At 43.9% G+C, this 17,729-nt stretch overlaps 2 protein-coding genes across 5 annotated transcripts in view; one reads left to right on the top strand and one right to left on the bottom strand.

Annotated features, from left to right (window-relative positions):
• The window catches only part of pnpla4 (patatin-like phospholipase domain containing 4), a 109,752-nt gene that overhangs the window by 54,352 nt on the left and 37,671 nt on the right, over positions 1–17,729 (top strand). The gene's annotated exons all lie outside the window — the stretch shown is intronic.
• LOC125453060 (cytotoxic T-lymphocyte protein 4-like) overlaps positions 6,065–17,729 on the bottom strand; it is a 40,124-nt gene continuing 28,459 nt past the window's right edge. For both annotated transcript variants that reach the window (XM_048532118.2, XM_059646828.1), the window contains exons 3-5: positions 11,854–12,216; positions 9,146–9,258; positions 6,065–6,827 (exon numbers count right to left, since the gene is read on the bottom strand). In XM_048532118.2, the coding sequence (XP_048388075.1) occupies positions 6,633–6,827; positions 9,146–9,258; positions 11,854–12,216 (671 nt within the window). In that variant the 3' untranslated portion in view covers positions 6,065–6,632. The remainder of the gene's footprint in view (positions 6,828–9,145; positions 9,259–11,853; positions 12,217–17,729) is intronic.

Genomic DNA, 17,729 nt, shown 5'->3' with positions numbered 1-17,729 from the left:
TTATTGAGGCTAAAAATCTGTCTGGCTGACTCCTGCAAACCAACACAGGTGATTACATGTCAGGAAGGACGTGAGGATGCAGGAATGAGTGAGATTTTGCTTTGAGTTTGGTTGGAGAAGCTGGGGTTTGTTCACCTTGGAGAGAAGCAAACTGAGAGAGGACATGGTTGAGATTTTCAAAATCATGAGTGGGCTTGGAGGGACAGAGTTGACAGGGAGAAGCTGTTCCTGCTTTTAAAAGTAGATAAATGAGAGGGTGTGGATTGAAACTGATGAGCACAGGCAGCCAGGGTGATTTGAGAGAAAGAAAACAAGCACAGACCCGTTGTGCCTGCACTAGTTTTATATCCCAGTGCCAATCCACTGCCTTTTCTGAGAATTCTTAAAGTGTTGGTAGAGGTCATTTGGCCCATTGAGTCTCTGCTATCCCCTTGAAGGGCATTCCACCCAGTCCCATTTCATCCCTATAGTCGTGCAATTCCCGTGGCTAATCAACATAACTTGCACATCTTTGGACTGTTGGAAGAAACCCACGTAGGCGCGGAGAGACTGTGCAAACTCCATACAGACAGTTGCCTGAGGGTGAAATCAGACCCCGGTCCCTGGCAGCAGTGCTAACCACTGAGCCACTCCTATAAGCAAGAAAACAGTTTTATCCCCATATCCCTGTGCTTCTTTTCTGAGACAATAGACAATAAACAATGGGTGCAGGAGTAGGCCATTCGGCTGTTGGGGCCAGCACCACCACCATCATCCATAATCAGTATCCTGTTCCTGCCTTATCCCCATAACCCTTGATTCCACTATCTTTAAGAGCTCTATCCATCTCTTTCTTGAAAGTATCCAGAGAGTTGGCCTCCACTGCCTTCTGGGCCAGAGCATTCCATATATCCACCACTCTCTGGGTGAAGAAGTTTTTCCTGAACTCTGTTCTAAATGGCCTCCCCCTTATTTTTAAACTGTGTTTCAATGTAAAATTTTTCACGTAGTGAGTTGTCAGGGTATGGAGTTCACTGACTGGAAATGTGGATGGTGGGGGGCGCTGGGGGTGCATGTACAGCTGAGACATTTATTGTGTGATAATTTGGACAGAAGTAGCCATTGCTAAATGCTTACAGTGCAACAGGTGGAAACAAGCCAAATCCAAGCACTGAGATCACCTGAAGGTACAGTGCTTTCTGTGTTGAATTGTGTTGATCAACATTGCTGTGAAGTTGCCTTTGGTCTTTCAAAGGTGCTACGCAAGTGCACGTTTTTGTCATATTCTGTTTTCTATGACACAGGTGGATAGAGACTTACTGAGAAGGTAGCTCTTGCCTGACTTACTGAGGGAGAAAGGAATAGGCTCTGAAGATCCCCATACATCTTAAGAAGTTGGAGAAATCCACTCCCTGCTAGTCTGTTGATCTGAGTGGTGAGGGTTTCACTCGCTGTTGAGCTACTTCTGACAGTGACAAATTGCAGCAGCTACCAAGCGCACTCGAGGGTAACCTTTGAATAAACGATTACCACTGCTAAGGCATTTCAGTGGTAGAACCTTCCAGTAATGTGACAGCCCGTATGATTTAGCTGGCTACTTTTGCGATAATGCAAAATTAAAGTCTGCAATAAGACGGACGGCCTATTTCCCTGGTGGGAGATCCCACAACGTGGGGACATAATCGGAACAGAAGAGCTGGGGCTATGAGGAACAGCTTTTTCACGCACAGAGAGTGCTTTGGAAATTTGGAATTCTGTTGTACAAAAGGCGATTGATATAACCGAGGATCAACTCCGTAAACGAGGGAGATGGATTGGCGTTCTGGGGAAGGGTCACCGGACCTGAAATGTTAACTCTGTGACTTTTTCCTCACAGGTCCTGCCAGATCTGTTGAGCTTTTCCAGCAACTTCTGTTTTTGTTTTGCATTAATGTTCTGGCTGGGAACAATGGTGAGGTAAATGGAGCTGAGGTACAGGTCAGCCAGGACCAGGTGGGAAAAAAAATCTTGTAGTGCTCCCTCCACAACTACATGACATCCCAAAGCATTTTACAGCCAGCAATGTGTGTTTGAAATGCAACTTCTGGTCTAATGGAGGAATCACGGCAGCTAATTTGCACCTCGCAAGATCCCAGCAACATGTTGGTGAACGTGTAAAGCATCTTAGAGATATTGGTTAAATGCATAAACTTGTAAAAGAAAAAGGAATGAGAGGACACAAATTTAAGGGCATAGGTTTAAGGTGAGAGGGGAAAGATTTAAAAGGGACCTAAGAGGCAACTTTTTCACTAATATGGTGGTGCGTGTGTGGAATGAGCTGCTGGAGGAAGTGGTGGAAGCTGGTACAGTTACAACATTTAAATGGCAATCTGGATGGGTATATGAATAGAAAGGGTTTAGGGGGAGACAGGCCAAATGCTGCCAAACGGAACTGTGTCAGTTTGGGATGTTTGGTCAGCATGGACAAGTTGAACTAAAAGATCTGTACCTGTGCTGTACAACTCTGACTCTGTGGGTAGTTTGGGGTCTGGAATGTGCTGCCTGGAAATGTGGTGGAGGCAGGATCAATTGGGGCATTGGATATTTCGGTAGAAGTGGTGTGCAGGGATATTTGGAAATGGAAGGAGATTAGTACCGTATAACAGAACCGGTGCAGCACGATGGGCCAAATGGCCACCAATCACGCCTAAAAATGCTGAAATTGTGCGAGATAAATACTGTCCTTGACATCAGGGAGGACGTCCCAGTATTCTTTGTATTATTGCTGTGGGAAAGCAGGGTTCCTGGTTTAAGATCACATTCTAAATGTGATGCCTCCAGCAGTGACTCCCTCAGTATTGCACTGGATCAACAGAATGAAGTTACTCAAGTCCCAGGGAGTGGGATTATAAACCCACTAGCTGTGGCTGTGAATTAGGAGTACTGGCCCCTTCAGGCAGGGCCAACTCCAAATGGAATCGAGTGACGGTGCTGGCATGACTGGCTAAAAGGCCGTGACCCCGAATGGTGGGCTGGATTGGCCTGTATTGCTGATAACACCAGGATAGGTGGGACCCAGCGGAGCTGGGAAGTCTGCTGAGGAGTTTAGGCAGGTTAGGTGAGTGGTAGAAAACTGAGTACAATGTAGGTAAACGTGAACTTGCATTTGCACTTTGGAAAAAAGAATGGACTATTTTCTAAATGGTGAGAAAATTCGCAAAACAGAAGTACAAAGGGATCTGGGAGTGTTGGTCCAGGATTCTCTAAAGGTTAACTTGCAGGTAGAATCCGTAATTAAGAAAGCGAATGTAATGTTGTCGTTTATCTCAAGAGGGTCGAATATAAAAGCAGCGATGTGCTTCGGAGGCTTTATAAAACTCTAGTTAGGCCCCACTTAGAATATTGTGTCCAATTTTGGGCCCCACACCTCAGGAAGGACATACTAACCCTGGAGCATGTCCAGCGGAGATTCACACGGATGATCCCTGGAATGGTAGGTTTAACATATGATGAACGGCTAAGGATCCTGGGATTGTACTCATTAGAGTTTAGAAGGTTGAGGGGAGATCTAATAGAAACTTACAAGATAATGTATGGTTTAGAACGGGTGGACGCTAGGAAGTTGTTTCCATTAGGTGGGGAGACTAGGACCCGTGGGCACAGTCTTAAAATTTTAGGGGGTAAATTTAAAACGGAAATGAGACATTTCTTCAGCCAGAGAGTGGTGGGCTTGTGGAATTCATTGCCACTGAGTGCAGTGGAGGCTGGGACATTGGACGCCTTCAAGGCAGAGATCAACAAATTCTTGATCTCAGAAGGAATCAAGGGCTACAAGGAGAGTGCAGGGAAGTGGAGTTGAAATGCCCATCAGCGATGATTTAAATGGCAGAGTGGATTCGCTGGGCCAAATGGCCTTATTTCCACTCCTATGTCTTATGGTCTAAGTAACTTGTCCTTATTAGCAGGAGGATGGGAGAGCAGCATATTATTGAACGATGTGTTCGCTGATGCCAAGGATAATGCTGACTTTGCAAATGTGCACCGTTTTAAAAATTGAAAACCCTGTTTTGTTTAACTCTTTATTTCTCTTACTTGATATTCTACGTCATTAAAATGGTAGTAATTGATATTTGTCAGTACGGGCAGTCTCCAGATTCTGAAAGGATTTGGAGTCTGTTCATGAGACAATTTGTATTCAAATTGGAATGCAATTTAGGACAATATAAAGTAGCTGTTTGTAAAGACAGGAAACTTGCGTGTATTGGATTTTTAAATCACACACCTGTGTGGGATTGCATTTGTACTTATGAGCCTTTGTAAATCAGATGTTCATTAATTGGGGAGCCCCTGTGTATTTGCTGCTGTTAATGTACATAATTCCTGTGACAGCAAACCCAACTATTGTTTAAACAATGGACCATGATCATATAGAAAGGTCGTCTTACAGCCATAGAGTCATATATCACAGAAACAGGCCCTTCAGCCTCGCCCACTCAAGCCAACCACGTTTCTGAAACTGAACTAGCCACATTTTTCACCATTTGGCCCACATCGCTCTTAACCTTTTCTATCCAGGTACCTGTCCAAATGTGTCTTAAATGTTGTAATTGTAGCCACCTCTACACTTCCTCTGGCAGCTCATTCGACACGCACCAAAGTGAAAAAGTTGGCCCTCAAGTCCCTTTTAAATTTTTTCACTCTTGCTTTAAACGTATGCCCTCTAGTTCTGGAGTCCCCTTTCCTGGGGAAAATACCTTGGCTATTCACTTTATCCATGCCCTTCATGATTTTACAAGCCTCTATAAGGTCACCCCTCAGTCTCCAACTCTCCAATGAAAAAAGTTCCAGCAGCCTGTCCAGCCTCTCTTTATGATTCAAAACTTTCAGTCTCAGTAACATCCTTGGAAACCTTTCTTACATCCTTTCCAATTGGATAATATCTTTCCTGTAGCAGAATGATCAGAATTGTACACAGCACTCCAAATGTGGCCTTATCAGTATCTTGTACAGCTGTAACATGACATCCCAGCTCCTATACTCAATGCGCTGACCAATGAAGGCAAGCGTGCCAAACGCCTTCCTCACCACCCTGTCTACCATTTAACAAGGTTAACCGAAACAAGTCCTAGACCCCATGTAGGGCTATGGGTAGCACACTTATGGGTAGAAATCTTTCGTTCATTAAACCTTGTGTCTCTCCTATGGTAACTCTTGTGTTCTTGTTCTGCCTTTCTATTGTGTAGAAGATTCCAGAGGGGCTGCTTTTCTTCCTGAATGCTCCTACTGCTTTTCCTTCTCTAACCCTTCCTGACTGGACAATCCAAATGCTGATCCCTCTTCGATCAAAATAAAATCTTCCTTGCCCTGACTGTAACTTTATGAGCCCTCCCAATAGGTTTATTGGTTAGCATTGTTGGGGATCATAGGTTGTAGTGCCCTGTCTGTCCCGAATGCCTCTCTTTCCTTGCCTAACCTGTCTGCTATTTTTCGGGGAGGGTGGTTGGCAGGTGGTGGGGGCAGGTGAAATGATGGTGGTTCACCCACCCTTCAGCTGTGTCCCATCCATAATTGCTCTTGAACTGGCTGCTATTGAGGGCAGTTAAGAGTGAGCTGCATGTCATCCAGACCAGGTAAGGATGGCAAATTCCCTTTCTAAACACATCAGGGTTTTAATAACCAATAAGAAAAGGAAAGGGTACGGTATGAGGAAGGGGTTAAATTAAAATAGAGTTATAAGGGGAAATAATGCACCTTAGCCCCCCCCCGTGGTGCCCACTGGTTTCATAATAACTCAAAGGCTGGTGGAAACTGGTTTTCAAAAGAGCAGTGGATCATTATCCAGCTAGCACTAAATAAATTGCTCTTTCAAAATGCTATATTTATGAGATCACTGATATACTGTAGCGCACAAGGCTACAGGCCGAGTGCTAAACAAAAGCAGAAAAGAAAAACTGTGGATGTTGGAAATCTGAAGCAACAACAGGAGTTGGAGAAACCCAGTAGGTCTGGCAGCATCCATGGAGCGAGAAACAGAGCTAGCATTTCAGGTACAGTGACCCTATTTCAGAACAGTTCTGAGGAAATGTTAACTTGGCTTTCTCTCCCTGTAGATGCTGCAGGATCTGCTGAGTTTCTCCAACAATTTCTGTTTGTGACCTAGAAAGTGGGATTTGAGGAGATTGGTGCTTGATAACCAGCACAGACACGATGGGCTGAAGGGCCCTTTTCCATTCTGGACCTATTTTGTGATTCTGTAGTAAAAGCCAAGTCATAGGGTCATTAAGACGTACAGCATGGAATCAGACCTTTTGGTACAACTTGTCCATGCTGACCGGATATCCTAAATAAATTTAGTCTCCAATCCTGGCAACTTCCTTGTAAATCTTTTCTAAGGAGGAATTGGATTAATTAAGCAGTTCTTTCAAGCAGCTTCTAGTGCTGTCTGATGCCAGTTCTTTGCTAATCTAGCCTTTTCCTGGTGATTTCCTGGTTTGAGCATAGTATATTTCCAAATTAGGACAGTTCACATTAATATTCACCAACCCATACTAAATAAAGACTAATGCAGTGCAGCTGAAATTCTACAGAGGGAATTTAGTTCTTCAAATATATGTGGAATAGCCAACCGGATAGCTTAGGACTGCACACTATAGAATTTGCATTGTTAACTTGCATTATCTTGGTGTCTGACTGATGGTTCTGATGAGTGCCATGTCTTCATACTCCTGATTCTGTGCCTCTCTGGCCCGGTCTGTACTCAAAGTTAACGCACATTCTCTGAAAGAAGCCAGGTTGGATTCCTCTTGACCTTTGAGAGCTTCTTTATAATTCGGCTTGCCCTTAGGATGCTTATGAACGCACACGAAGACCTAGAATTAATTTCAGTTGCAGTATCAGTGCATTATTAATATCATACTTTTCACTTCTCACTGTCTCAAAGAATATCCCACTGAAGTTTTCAAGAATGGGGTTCAATCACATAGAAGTTACTGAGGGGACTTTGTAGAATCCATACAGTGCTGGAAGGAGCCATTTGGCCCATCAAGTCTACACCAGCCCTCTGAAAAGCATCCCACCCAGACCCTCATCCGATCCCCATAACACCACATTTATCATGGCCAATCCACCTAACCTGCACATGTTCAGGCTGTGGGAGGAAACCGGAGCACCTGGAGGAAACCCACGCAGACACAAGGAAAACCTGCAAACTCCATACAGTCACCTGTGGCCTGAATGGAACCCGGGTCCTTAGCGCTATGAGGCAGCAGTGCTAACCACTGAGAGCCACTGCACCAACCTGACAAATAGGTGGCTGAAAGGACATTTCCTTCATTTTTAGGAGAGGTGGGAATTGGAGATGCAGTTTTAATTTAGGAGGGTTTCCTATTCAAAAATGTTTCCTCACCTCCTCTCTAAATCTACCGCTCCTTACCAAGCTCTCAGTTTTGAATTTTTGGAATTCTGTAATAAATTGGTACTACTCTGTCACTGAGTGTGTTTAAGGCTGAGACAACAGTAGTCTGATCTCGGAAGGAATTAAGGGATATGGGGAGTGGATGGCCAAGAATGGTCATGATCATATTGACTGGTGGAACAGACTTGATAAGCTGTGAACTGTGCGTGTGATCCAGAGACCCAGGTAACGTTCTGGGGACTGGGTTCGAATCCCACCAGGGCAGATGGTGGAATTTGAGTTCAGTTTAAAAAAATGTGGAATTAAGCGTCTAACCATGACTGTGAATCCATTGTCAATTGTTGGAAAAACCCATTGGGTTCACTAATGCCCTTTGGGGAAAGAAACCACCATTCTACATGTGACTCCAGACCCACAGAAATGTGGTTGACTCTTAACTGCCCTGTGGGCAATTAGGGATAGACCTAGCTCGTGATACCTTCATCACATGAATGGATAGCAAAAAAGGCACAGATGTGTTGATGGAACTTGGGATCAGTCAGCTCAGTTGGCTGGATGGCTTGTTTGCAATGCAGAGTGATGCCAATGGTGTGGGCTTCAATTCCAGCACCATCTGGGATTACCATGAAGGACTTTCCTTCCCAACCTCCTCCCCTCACCTGAGGCGTGGTGACCCTCAGGTTAAACCATGACCAGTTGCCTCTTTAATGAGAGAGTACCCTATGTTAACTTTACATTTATGTTAAAAAATGTTGGATAAGCATGTGATGGACAAGGGAATGGAGGGCGATGTTAATCGGGTGTGATGAAATAACATGGAAAATAAGAATGGGAAGAGGCCATTCAGCCCTTCGTACCTGCTCCACCATTCACTATGACCATGTCTGATCACCCAACTCAGTGCCCTGTTCCTGCTTTCTCCCATACTTTTGATCCCTTTGGCCCTAAGAACTAGATCTAACTCCTTCTTGGAAGTGTTCAATGTTTCAGTCTCAGCCACTTGTCAATAAGGTAGGAAGGACTCTACGTAGAGTACAAACATGAGCCAAACCAAATAAGTAATAAAAAGCTCGGATTTATACAATGCCTTTCACAGCAGCCAGATATATCATGAAGCACTTTATAAACAATGTACAGGTAGCTCTCTTATAATGCAATAGTTATGTTCTTGTGTGACTATTGAAAATTGGTTTATAGGGAAATCGCTACAGAAAATTGCTATACTGTACAGTAGAAAGTTCGCATTATACAAACAGAGTCCATTATTCATCAATAATCTTGCAGCCAATTTGCATTAATGAAGCATGCATTATCGCAGCTCTACCTATAGTGCTTCTTCTGAAGCCGTTTGTATAGGAAACACAGCAATGATCCATGATTAACATGGATTGAGGGATAAACCAAGATGTTGGGAATAATTTGGAACTGTGCCATAGAATGACTTTTGGCACGCAGTTGGGAGCTTGGTTCAGTGTCTCATGCAAAAGATGTCATCGTCAGTACTGCAGGACTTCCTTGCTTACTTGTCAGCTTTGACTTTGGTGTCCAAGCCTCAAATTGGAGGATTATGAACCTAGAAACTTGTGATTTAGAGGCAAGTGTGCTGCTAACTCTGTCACAGGTAATTGGACATAAAGGAATTGTCACTGTGCTGTAGATTCTACATAATTCTATTATGGGCAATGATTCATGTTGACTATATCCCCTGGTAACAGCACATGGATGCTTGAGAACACCATCAACAATTGTGATAATTTGATTTAAATTACTTACACCAAGTAACACTGTCGTGATAGTGATAGCTAGGCTGTAAGCCAAAATGGCTAGAAAAATTGTATGTTGCCACATCTCTTGCGGGGCCTTCGATGTCTGACATGAATTTGACTCTGAAAATAAATTGTAAGAGACTTTAGCAACAGAAAGAGACATTAGGCCCAATGAATCTGCCCACCTCGTGGACAACCCTTCCAAACATGTGACTTCTAATCGAGGAGAACGACATGGAAATAGTTGGAATTTCCTAGGTGTGCAATTGTATTCATTGACTGACTGTCAACAATTATGCTAGGAGATAGGACAACACGTACAACAGGAACTCCACTACCTGTAAATTTCTCTTGCAACTGTGGAAAGTTCTGGTCATGCTACCGAAGGAAGGATATTATTAAATTGGAGAGGGTTCAGAAAAGATTTACCAGGATGTTGCTGGGAATGGAGGGTTTGAGTTGTAAGGAGAGACCGGATAGGCTGGGACTTCTCTCACTGGATTATAGGAGGGGCTGTGGGATGACTTTATGGAAAATCATATAAAATTATGAGGGGCATAGAATAACCAAGGTCTTTTCCTTCGGGTGGGGGAGTTCAAAACTAGGGTGCATATTTTTAAGGTGAGAGGGGAAAGATTTAACAGGGTCCTGAGGGGGAACTTTTTCACACAGAGGGTGGTTCGTCTATGGAATGAACCACCAGAGGAAGTAGTGGATGCAGGTACAGTTACAACATTTAAAAGCCATTTGGATAAGTACATGAATAGGAGAGGTTTAGAGGGATATGGGCCTAATGCAGACAAATGGGACGAGTTTAGTTTGGGAAACCTGGTCATTTCGGACAAGTTGAATCGAAGGGCCTGTTTCCATGCTCTTTCCTGATTTGGAAATACATTACCATTCCTTCAGTATTGATGGGTCAAAATGGTGGAATTCCCTGTCTAACAGCATTGTGGGTCAACGTACAGCGCATGGACTGAATTAGGTCCTGAAGGCAGCTCACCACCACCTTCTCCAGAGAAATTTAAAGATGGCCAACAGACTCTGGCCCAGCCAATGATGCCTACACTAGAACCACAACAATAAAACTTAAATCTAAACCTAAATCTACATCCGTTGAACGAGTTAAAAACACACATCCTCATTGCCGCTATTACCCTCAATTGTTCTCAACCAAAGAATGATCAGTTCTCTTTTGAACTGCTGAAATGTTAACCCCTTTCTCCCTCCACAGGTGCTGCTTGCCTACAGAGAATTCCTAGTATTTTCCATGTTAATTGCAGACTTCTGGTACCTGCAGGTTGACCTTGACATATTCACTTTAATAACCTTCCTCAGTAAATCGTTCTGCTGATTTACTGATTTTTCACTTGTTGAATTGTTAGGTTTTACAGACCCTATTATCTTTTATGCGCTCACATGAGCCCTATCTTTGTAGATTCTGATAACCCAGCAAACTCCTATTTACTCTGCATTTCTCTGTCTCTGGCCTTTTGCTCAGTTCCTCTCTGTCACTATCATTGACCTAGGCCCCTTATCAAATTCCCTCTTTAAACTCCAAAGCTTCTTTAATCCTCCTGCCGCCTATCTTTTAGACCTCCTCAATTGTTGATAGAAGAAACATTTAGTGGCAACTCAATGTTTTCTTCCCTCATTTATGCCCTCATTACCAATGGATCGAACTATTCCAAGGCAGTCCTGCCTCACTTCCCATATACTACCTTTGTTAATTTGAGGTCACCCAAAATTCAGTTGTGTGTGCCTTCACTTTGAACCAGATCCTGTTTGCCTATCGTCCCCATGTTCATTGACCTAAATTGCTCTCTAGACTTGAGGTTAAAATTTCTATCTTTGTTTCCAAATTCCTCCATGTTTTCACTTCTCATCACAGCATAAGAACCGGGAAGAGGCCATTCAGCCCCTCAAGCCTGTTCTGCCATTTATTATGATCGTGGGCAATCTCATCTCGGCCTCAACTGCACTGTCCTGCCCGCTCCCCATAACCCTTCAACCAATTACTAATTAAAAATCTGGCTATCTCCTCCTTAACCTTATTGTGTATCATTGTCCAATGCACTCTGGGACAGTGAGTTTCAGATTCATGACTGTGAGAAGTAATTCCTCCCTATCTCTGCTTTAAATCCATCTCCCTTTAGCCTAAAACTATGACTTCTCATTCTTTATACCTCTTACCTCTATTATTGCCTCCAGTCCCATTGGTATCTGAGATCTGTGCTCTCCTCTAAGTCTGGCATCTTGACCATTTCCAAATTTCATCGCCCCACCTCTTCTGTTGCCGAGATCCCATTGTTTGGAGTACCCTCTTCACCACCTCACATTCTTCCTCTGAGGTGGTACCCAGAATCTTTCTTCTTTGACCAAGCTATTGGTCATCTGATTTAATGTGTTCCTTATGTGGCTTGGCATCATATTTTACTTCATGATCCCTTTGAAGCACTGCATTGATCGTTCTATCATGTTGTAAGCACTGCCAAAACATACACTGTTGTTATGGCCTGATAGAACCTTGGCTAACTAGTTGACAGCTGAGCTGCTATATCAATCTAATTTCACTTGTACTCTTTACAACATCACGCTGTAGTTCTTCACCTTTTACTTGGGTTCTCGACAAAAATAGAGCTAAAGATTTATCAAGGATGAAGCGTGCTCTGTATAAACACAGGAAGAAGTCATTACACTCTCTGTTTTACTCACCGTGCACTGTTAATCTGGTTCCCTGTCCATATCCATTCACATGAGGTGGAGGTAGAGAGACTGATACCTCACAAACGTAAACCCCAGAGTCATTCAGTGTCAGATTGTCAATGACCAGGATGCTATAAACTTTGGAGAGATTGCCACGCACATACAGGTGGTTGTCTTGACTGGACAGGGACTTGGAGTCCTTTGAAAAGGCCAGGATTGGCTGATTCCACCTGTCACCTTTGTACCAGTACATGTCTGTGTGTTCAGGAGTTCCTCTGTGGTAGTTGGCCTCACAGGCAATCACTGCTGCCATTCCAACCGACGCGTTGATTTCGCTGGGATGCTGTGACACCGAAACCTCGTCTTTGTCGCCTGAGAAGGCAAGCAGTGAAGAGAGGGAAGGAACGTTAACAAGGCTTTGAGATAGCAAGAACTTCAGATGCTGGAGTCAGAGACAACAGAGTGTGGTGCTGGAGGAACACAGCAGGCCAGGCAGCATTAGAGGAGCAGGAAAGTTGATGTTTGGCCTTTTCTGAAAAAGGGCCCCGACCCAAAACGTCAGCTTTCCCGTTCATCTGATGCTGCCTGGCCTGGTGTGTTCCTCCGGCTAAACACCATGTTATCTTTGAGTAGCTCGTCCTTTTTCACTTACGCACATGCACACACTTACAAACATTCTCTCTCTCACACACATTCTCACACACACATTCGCAAACACGCACACTCGCTCACACACACAAACTCACACCACAAACACGCACACTCATATGCACACATAATCTCACACACACAACTACACGCACAGACACATAAACATACACAACATAACACAAACACACACATTCCCACACACACACAACACGTACAAAGACAAATATGCACACAGACACACACATGCACATGACAGATATACACGTACACAACACATGCACATACAACACATACACATATGCGCAGCACACATACAGACACACACCCTGAATGGCTTTTTCTACCATCAAATCACCCATGTGACCATAAGAAACAGGACCAAGCCCAGGCCATTTGGCCCTTTGACCCTGCTCCAATGTTCTTTTTGTCCACTTTCCTGCATCTTCTCCATAACCCTTGATTTTCCGTGGTATTTTTCTTCTATAAATCACCCATGTTTCCAATTGTTCCATTTACGTGCAGAAATCATTAAGGGCTTGAACCAGTGTTTCCAATCAAACATTGACAGCTAATGGGCAGATGCCCAGTGCCTGCTGAGTTCTGATGAAGGATCACTAAACATAGAACATAGAACATAGAACATTACAGCGCAATACAGGCCATTCGGCCTTCAATGTTGTGCCGACCTGTCATACCGATCTCAAGCCCATCTAACCTACACTATTCCATGTACGTCCATATGCTTATCCAATGACGACTTAAATGTACCTAAAGTTGGCGAATCTACTACTGTTGCAGGCAAAGCGTTCCATTCCCTTACTACTCTCTGAGTAAAGAAACTACCTCTGACATCTGTCCTATATCTTTCACCCCTCAATTTAAAGCTATGCCCCCTCGTGCTCGCCGTCACCACCCTAGGAAAAAGGCTCTCCCTATCCACCCTATCTAACCCTCTGATTATTTTATATGTTTCAATTAAGTCACCTCTCAACCTTCTTCTCTCTAATGAAAACAGCCTCAAGTCCCTCATCCTTTCCTCATAAGACCTTCCCTCCATACCAGGCAACATCCTAGTAAATCTCCTCTGCACCCTTTCCAAAGCTTCCACATCCTTCTTATAATGCGGTGACCAGAACTGGACGCAATACTCCTGGTGCGGCCACACCAGAGTTTTGTACAGCTTCACCATAACCTCATGGTTCTGGAACTTGATCCCTCTATTAATAAAAGCTAAAACACTGTATGCCTTCTTAACAGCCCTGTCAACCTGGGTGGAAACTTTCAAGGATCTGTGTGCATGGACACCAAGATCTCTCTGCTCATCTACACTACTAAGAATCTTACCATTAGCCCAGTACTTTTCCTTCTGGTTACTCCTACCAAAGTGCATCACCTCACACTTGTCTGCATTAAAATCCATTTGCCACCTCAGCCCAGCTCTGCAGCTTATCTATGTCTCTCTGCAACCTACAGCATCCTTTGTCACTATCCACAACTCCACCGACCTTAGTGTCGTCTGCAACTTTACTAACCCGTCATTCTACGCCCTCATCCAGGTCAGTTATAAAAATGACAAACAGCAGTGGACCCAACACCGACCATTGCGGTACACCACTAGTAACTGATCTCCAGGATGAACATTTTCCATCAACTACCACCCTCTGTCTTCTTTCAGCAAGCCAATTTCCAATCCAAACTGCTATATCTCCCTCAATTCCATTCCTCCGCATTTTGTAAGCTTGAGAAGTCATCTCTGTTCGTCTCTCCACAGATGCTGCCAAACTTGCTGAGTTTCTCCAGGATTTGCCGTTTCTGACTACAACCTGTCTTTTTATTTACAATCACAGCCTGAAAGAAGAAAGGAAGGACTTGCCTTCATGTAGCACCTTTCATCACCTCGGGAGCCTAGAGGTATAATAAATCATGAGTGACATGGATAGGGTGAATAGTCAAAGTCTTTTTCCCAGGGTAGGGGTGTCCAAAACTGGAGGGCATAGGTTGAAGGTGAGTGGGATAAGATTTAAAAGGGACCTAAGGGGTAACTTTTTCATGCAGAGGGTGGAATGAGCTGCCAGAAGAAGTGGTGAAGGTGGGTACAATTACAACATTTAAATGGCATCTGGATGTGTACCTCAATAGGAATGTTTTAGACGTATATGTGCCAAATGCTGGCAAATAGGACTAGATTAATGTAGGATATCTGGTTGGCATGGACGTGTTGGACCGGAGGGTCTGATTCCATACTGTGCAACTCTATGATTTTATAACTGTGTGAAGTTTGCATGTTCTCCCTGTGTCTGTGTGGGTTTCCTCCGGGTGCTCCAGTTTCCTCCCACAGTCCAAAGATGTGCAGGTTAGGATGGATTGGCCATGGCAAATGCAGAGTTGTGGAGATAGGGTCTAGATGTGAGTGGAATGCTGATCAAAGGGTCGGTGCTGATCTGATGGGCAAAATGGCCTCGTTCCGCAGTTCTGTTCTGCATTCTAAATCTTCTGTCCTACAAGTGACTGCAAATCAACAGCAATGTGGTTGACTTTTATTTTAGTTGGACAATAAGTGCTGGTCTAGTTGGTGCTGCCCACATCCCACAAACTGAGGGTGTCAGCCTAGATGATACATTTGAGTAAAAGTGCACAATCAGCTGACAATGAGAACTGAAGCAAAGGGTTTCATTTTGTAAGGAGAAAGAGCATCAAAGGGTCATTCTCAAATAGATACATTTGAATGAATGACAGCATTTTTTTTAGTCACCGTTAGACATTTTCACCAGATCACCATAACATACATTACAAATGAGCCTTTCACTTCTATGTAGGGCATTTATTAAAAAGAATTGTTACATTTCAGAAAGCTCCTTAACTAGCATTGTCATTAGTGAAAGTATTTGTTCTCGTGGCTTCCGGGTTAAGTAATAAGAATCTTACTAAGAGATCATGGTTCGATATTCTAGCTTTTGAATAAGCCAACCCATTAGCCCGAATTCTGCTGAGGAACCCCGTATCTACTTCAGATATTCATTCAATTCCGCTTTGAAAGCCATTCTTGAGTCTGCACTCATTGTCCTTTCAGCAGTGCATTCCAGATCATCACTCACTGCTTTAAAAATAAATTGTGTTTTCTTTAAAAGAAACACTGCTGCGTAAACCTCTCACTTTGATAGGAAGCTGAAGTAGCCATCCAGCCTGTTAAAGACTGCTCTGCCATTCAGAACAAAGAACAAAGAAAATTACAGCACAGGAACAGGCCCTTCGGCCCTCCAAGCCTGCGCCGATGAAGATCCTCTGTCTAACCTGTCATCTATTTTCTAACGGTCTGTGTCCATTTGCTCCCTGCCCATCCATGTACCTGTCCAAATATATCTTTAAAGATGCTAACGTGTCTGCATCCACCACCTCCGCTGGCAACGCGTTCCAGGCACCCACCACCCTCTGTGTAAAGAACTTTCCACGCATATCTCCCTTAAACTTTCCTCCTCTCACTTTGAACTCATGACCCCTAGTAATTGAGTCCCCCACTCTGGGAAAAAGCTTCTTGCTATCCACCCTGTCTATACCCCTCATGATTTTGTAGACCTCAATCAGGTCCCCCCTCAATCTCCGTCTTTCTAATGAAAATAATCCTAATCTATTCAACCACTCTGCATAGCTAGCACCCTCCATACCAGGCAACATCCTGGTGAACCTCCTCTGCACTGTCTCCGAAGCATCCACATCCTTTTGGTAATGTGGCGATCAGAACTGTACACAGTACTCCAAATGTGGCCGAAACAAAGTCCGATACAACTGCAACATGACCTGCCAACTCTTGTACTCAATACCCCGTCCAATGAAGGAAAGCATGCCATATGCCTTCTTGACCACCCTATTGACCTGCATTGTCACCTTCAGGGAACAATGGACCAGAACACCCAGATCCCTCTGTTCATCAATTTTCCCCAGGACTTTTCCATTTACTGTATAGTTCGCCCTTGAATTTGATCTTCCAAAATGCATCACTTCGCATTTGCCTGGATTGAACTCCATCTGCCATTTATCTGTCCAACTCTCCAGTCTATCTATATTCTGCTGTAATCTCTGACAGTCCCCTTCACTATCTGCTACTCCACCAATCTTCGTGTCATCTGCAAACTTGCTGATCAGACCACCTACACCTTCCTCCAAATCATTTACATTTATCACAAACAACAGTGGTCCCAGCACAGATCCCTGGGGAACACCACTGGTCACAGGTCTCCAATTTGAGAAACTCCCTTCTACTACTACTCTCTGTCTCCTGTTGCCCAGCCAGTTTTTTTATCCATCTAGCTAGCACACCCTGGACCCCATGTGACTTCACTTTCTCCATCAGTAGGATCATGGCAGATGCCAGCTCTACTTTCTTGACTCTCTTAGCTATCAAAAATCTATCTGTTGTAATATGATGTGATTCCTAGCATTGCCACTATGTTATACTCTGGGCCCTCCCGGTATCTTAGAACACTGTCACCAATGTTTAACGGAAGGGGCAGAAGTTTAGATGGGATGTGAGGAGAATTGTTTTGGGAATCTAGACCTCACTGCTTGTAAGGGTGGTAGGGGCAGAAACCCTCATAACATTTAAGGAAGTATTTGAAAGTGCACTTGCAATGCCAAAGAATACAGGGCTATGGGCCAAGTACTGGAAAATGGGACTAGAATAGTTAAATGGTTGTTTTGAAGAAGGTGTTTGGCTCATGTAGTGATTATGAGATCAGCTGGGTGGACCTCATAGAATATGAGTCCCCCCCGGATTATGATTGGGGCTGTTAGTCTGGTCCAATCAGGGAGCCCTGGCTGACAGATATAAACAGGAGTGTCAGACGTTCTGTTCACTCTGAGAGCTGGCTCTAGGGAGCTGGATTGGTGTCAGGCACTCTCCACGTGGAAATAAAGGGGTGACAGGTGATGGGATACTGGCCTGTTTGGAGTTATTTCAGTGGTAACGGGAGAATAGCATGCTCCTGAAGAAATTCTCTCACAACAGTTGACTTTGAGTTGTGGTAAACATTTCTGGCATGATGCCATTATTTGGTAAGATTGACTCATTTAATTCTGCTGTTGAAGACTGGGCCCAGTATGTGGAAAGAATGTGATTTTTTTTCCAGGCGCGTAACACTGGGGCAGATGAAAAACAATGACTAATTCTCCTGACAGCTTCTGGACCTGTAGCTTTTTCAGTTATTAGGGGCCTAACTTTCCCTGAGAGACCAGATATT

The sequence above is a fragment of the Stegostoma tigrinum genome, chromosome 6 (genome assembly GCF_030684315.1).
Source record: "Stegostoma tigrinum isolate sSteTig4 chromosome 6, sSteTig4.hap1, whole genome shotgun sequence".
Lineage (NCBI taxonomy): Eukaryota > Metazoa > Chordata > Chondrichthyes > Orectolobiformes > Stegostomatidae > Stegostoma > Stegostoma tigrinum.
This window is presented reverse-complemented; position numbering and strand designations above follow the sequence as displayed.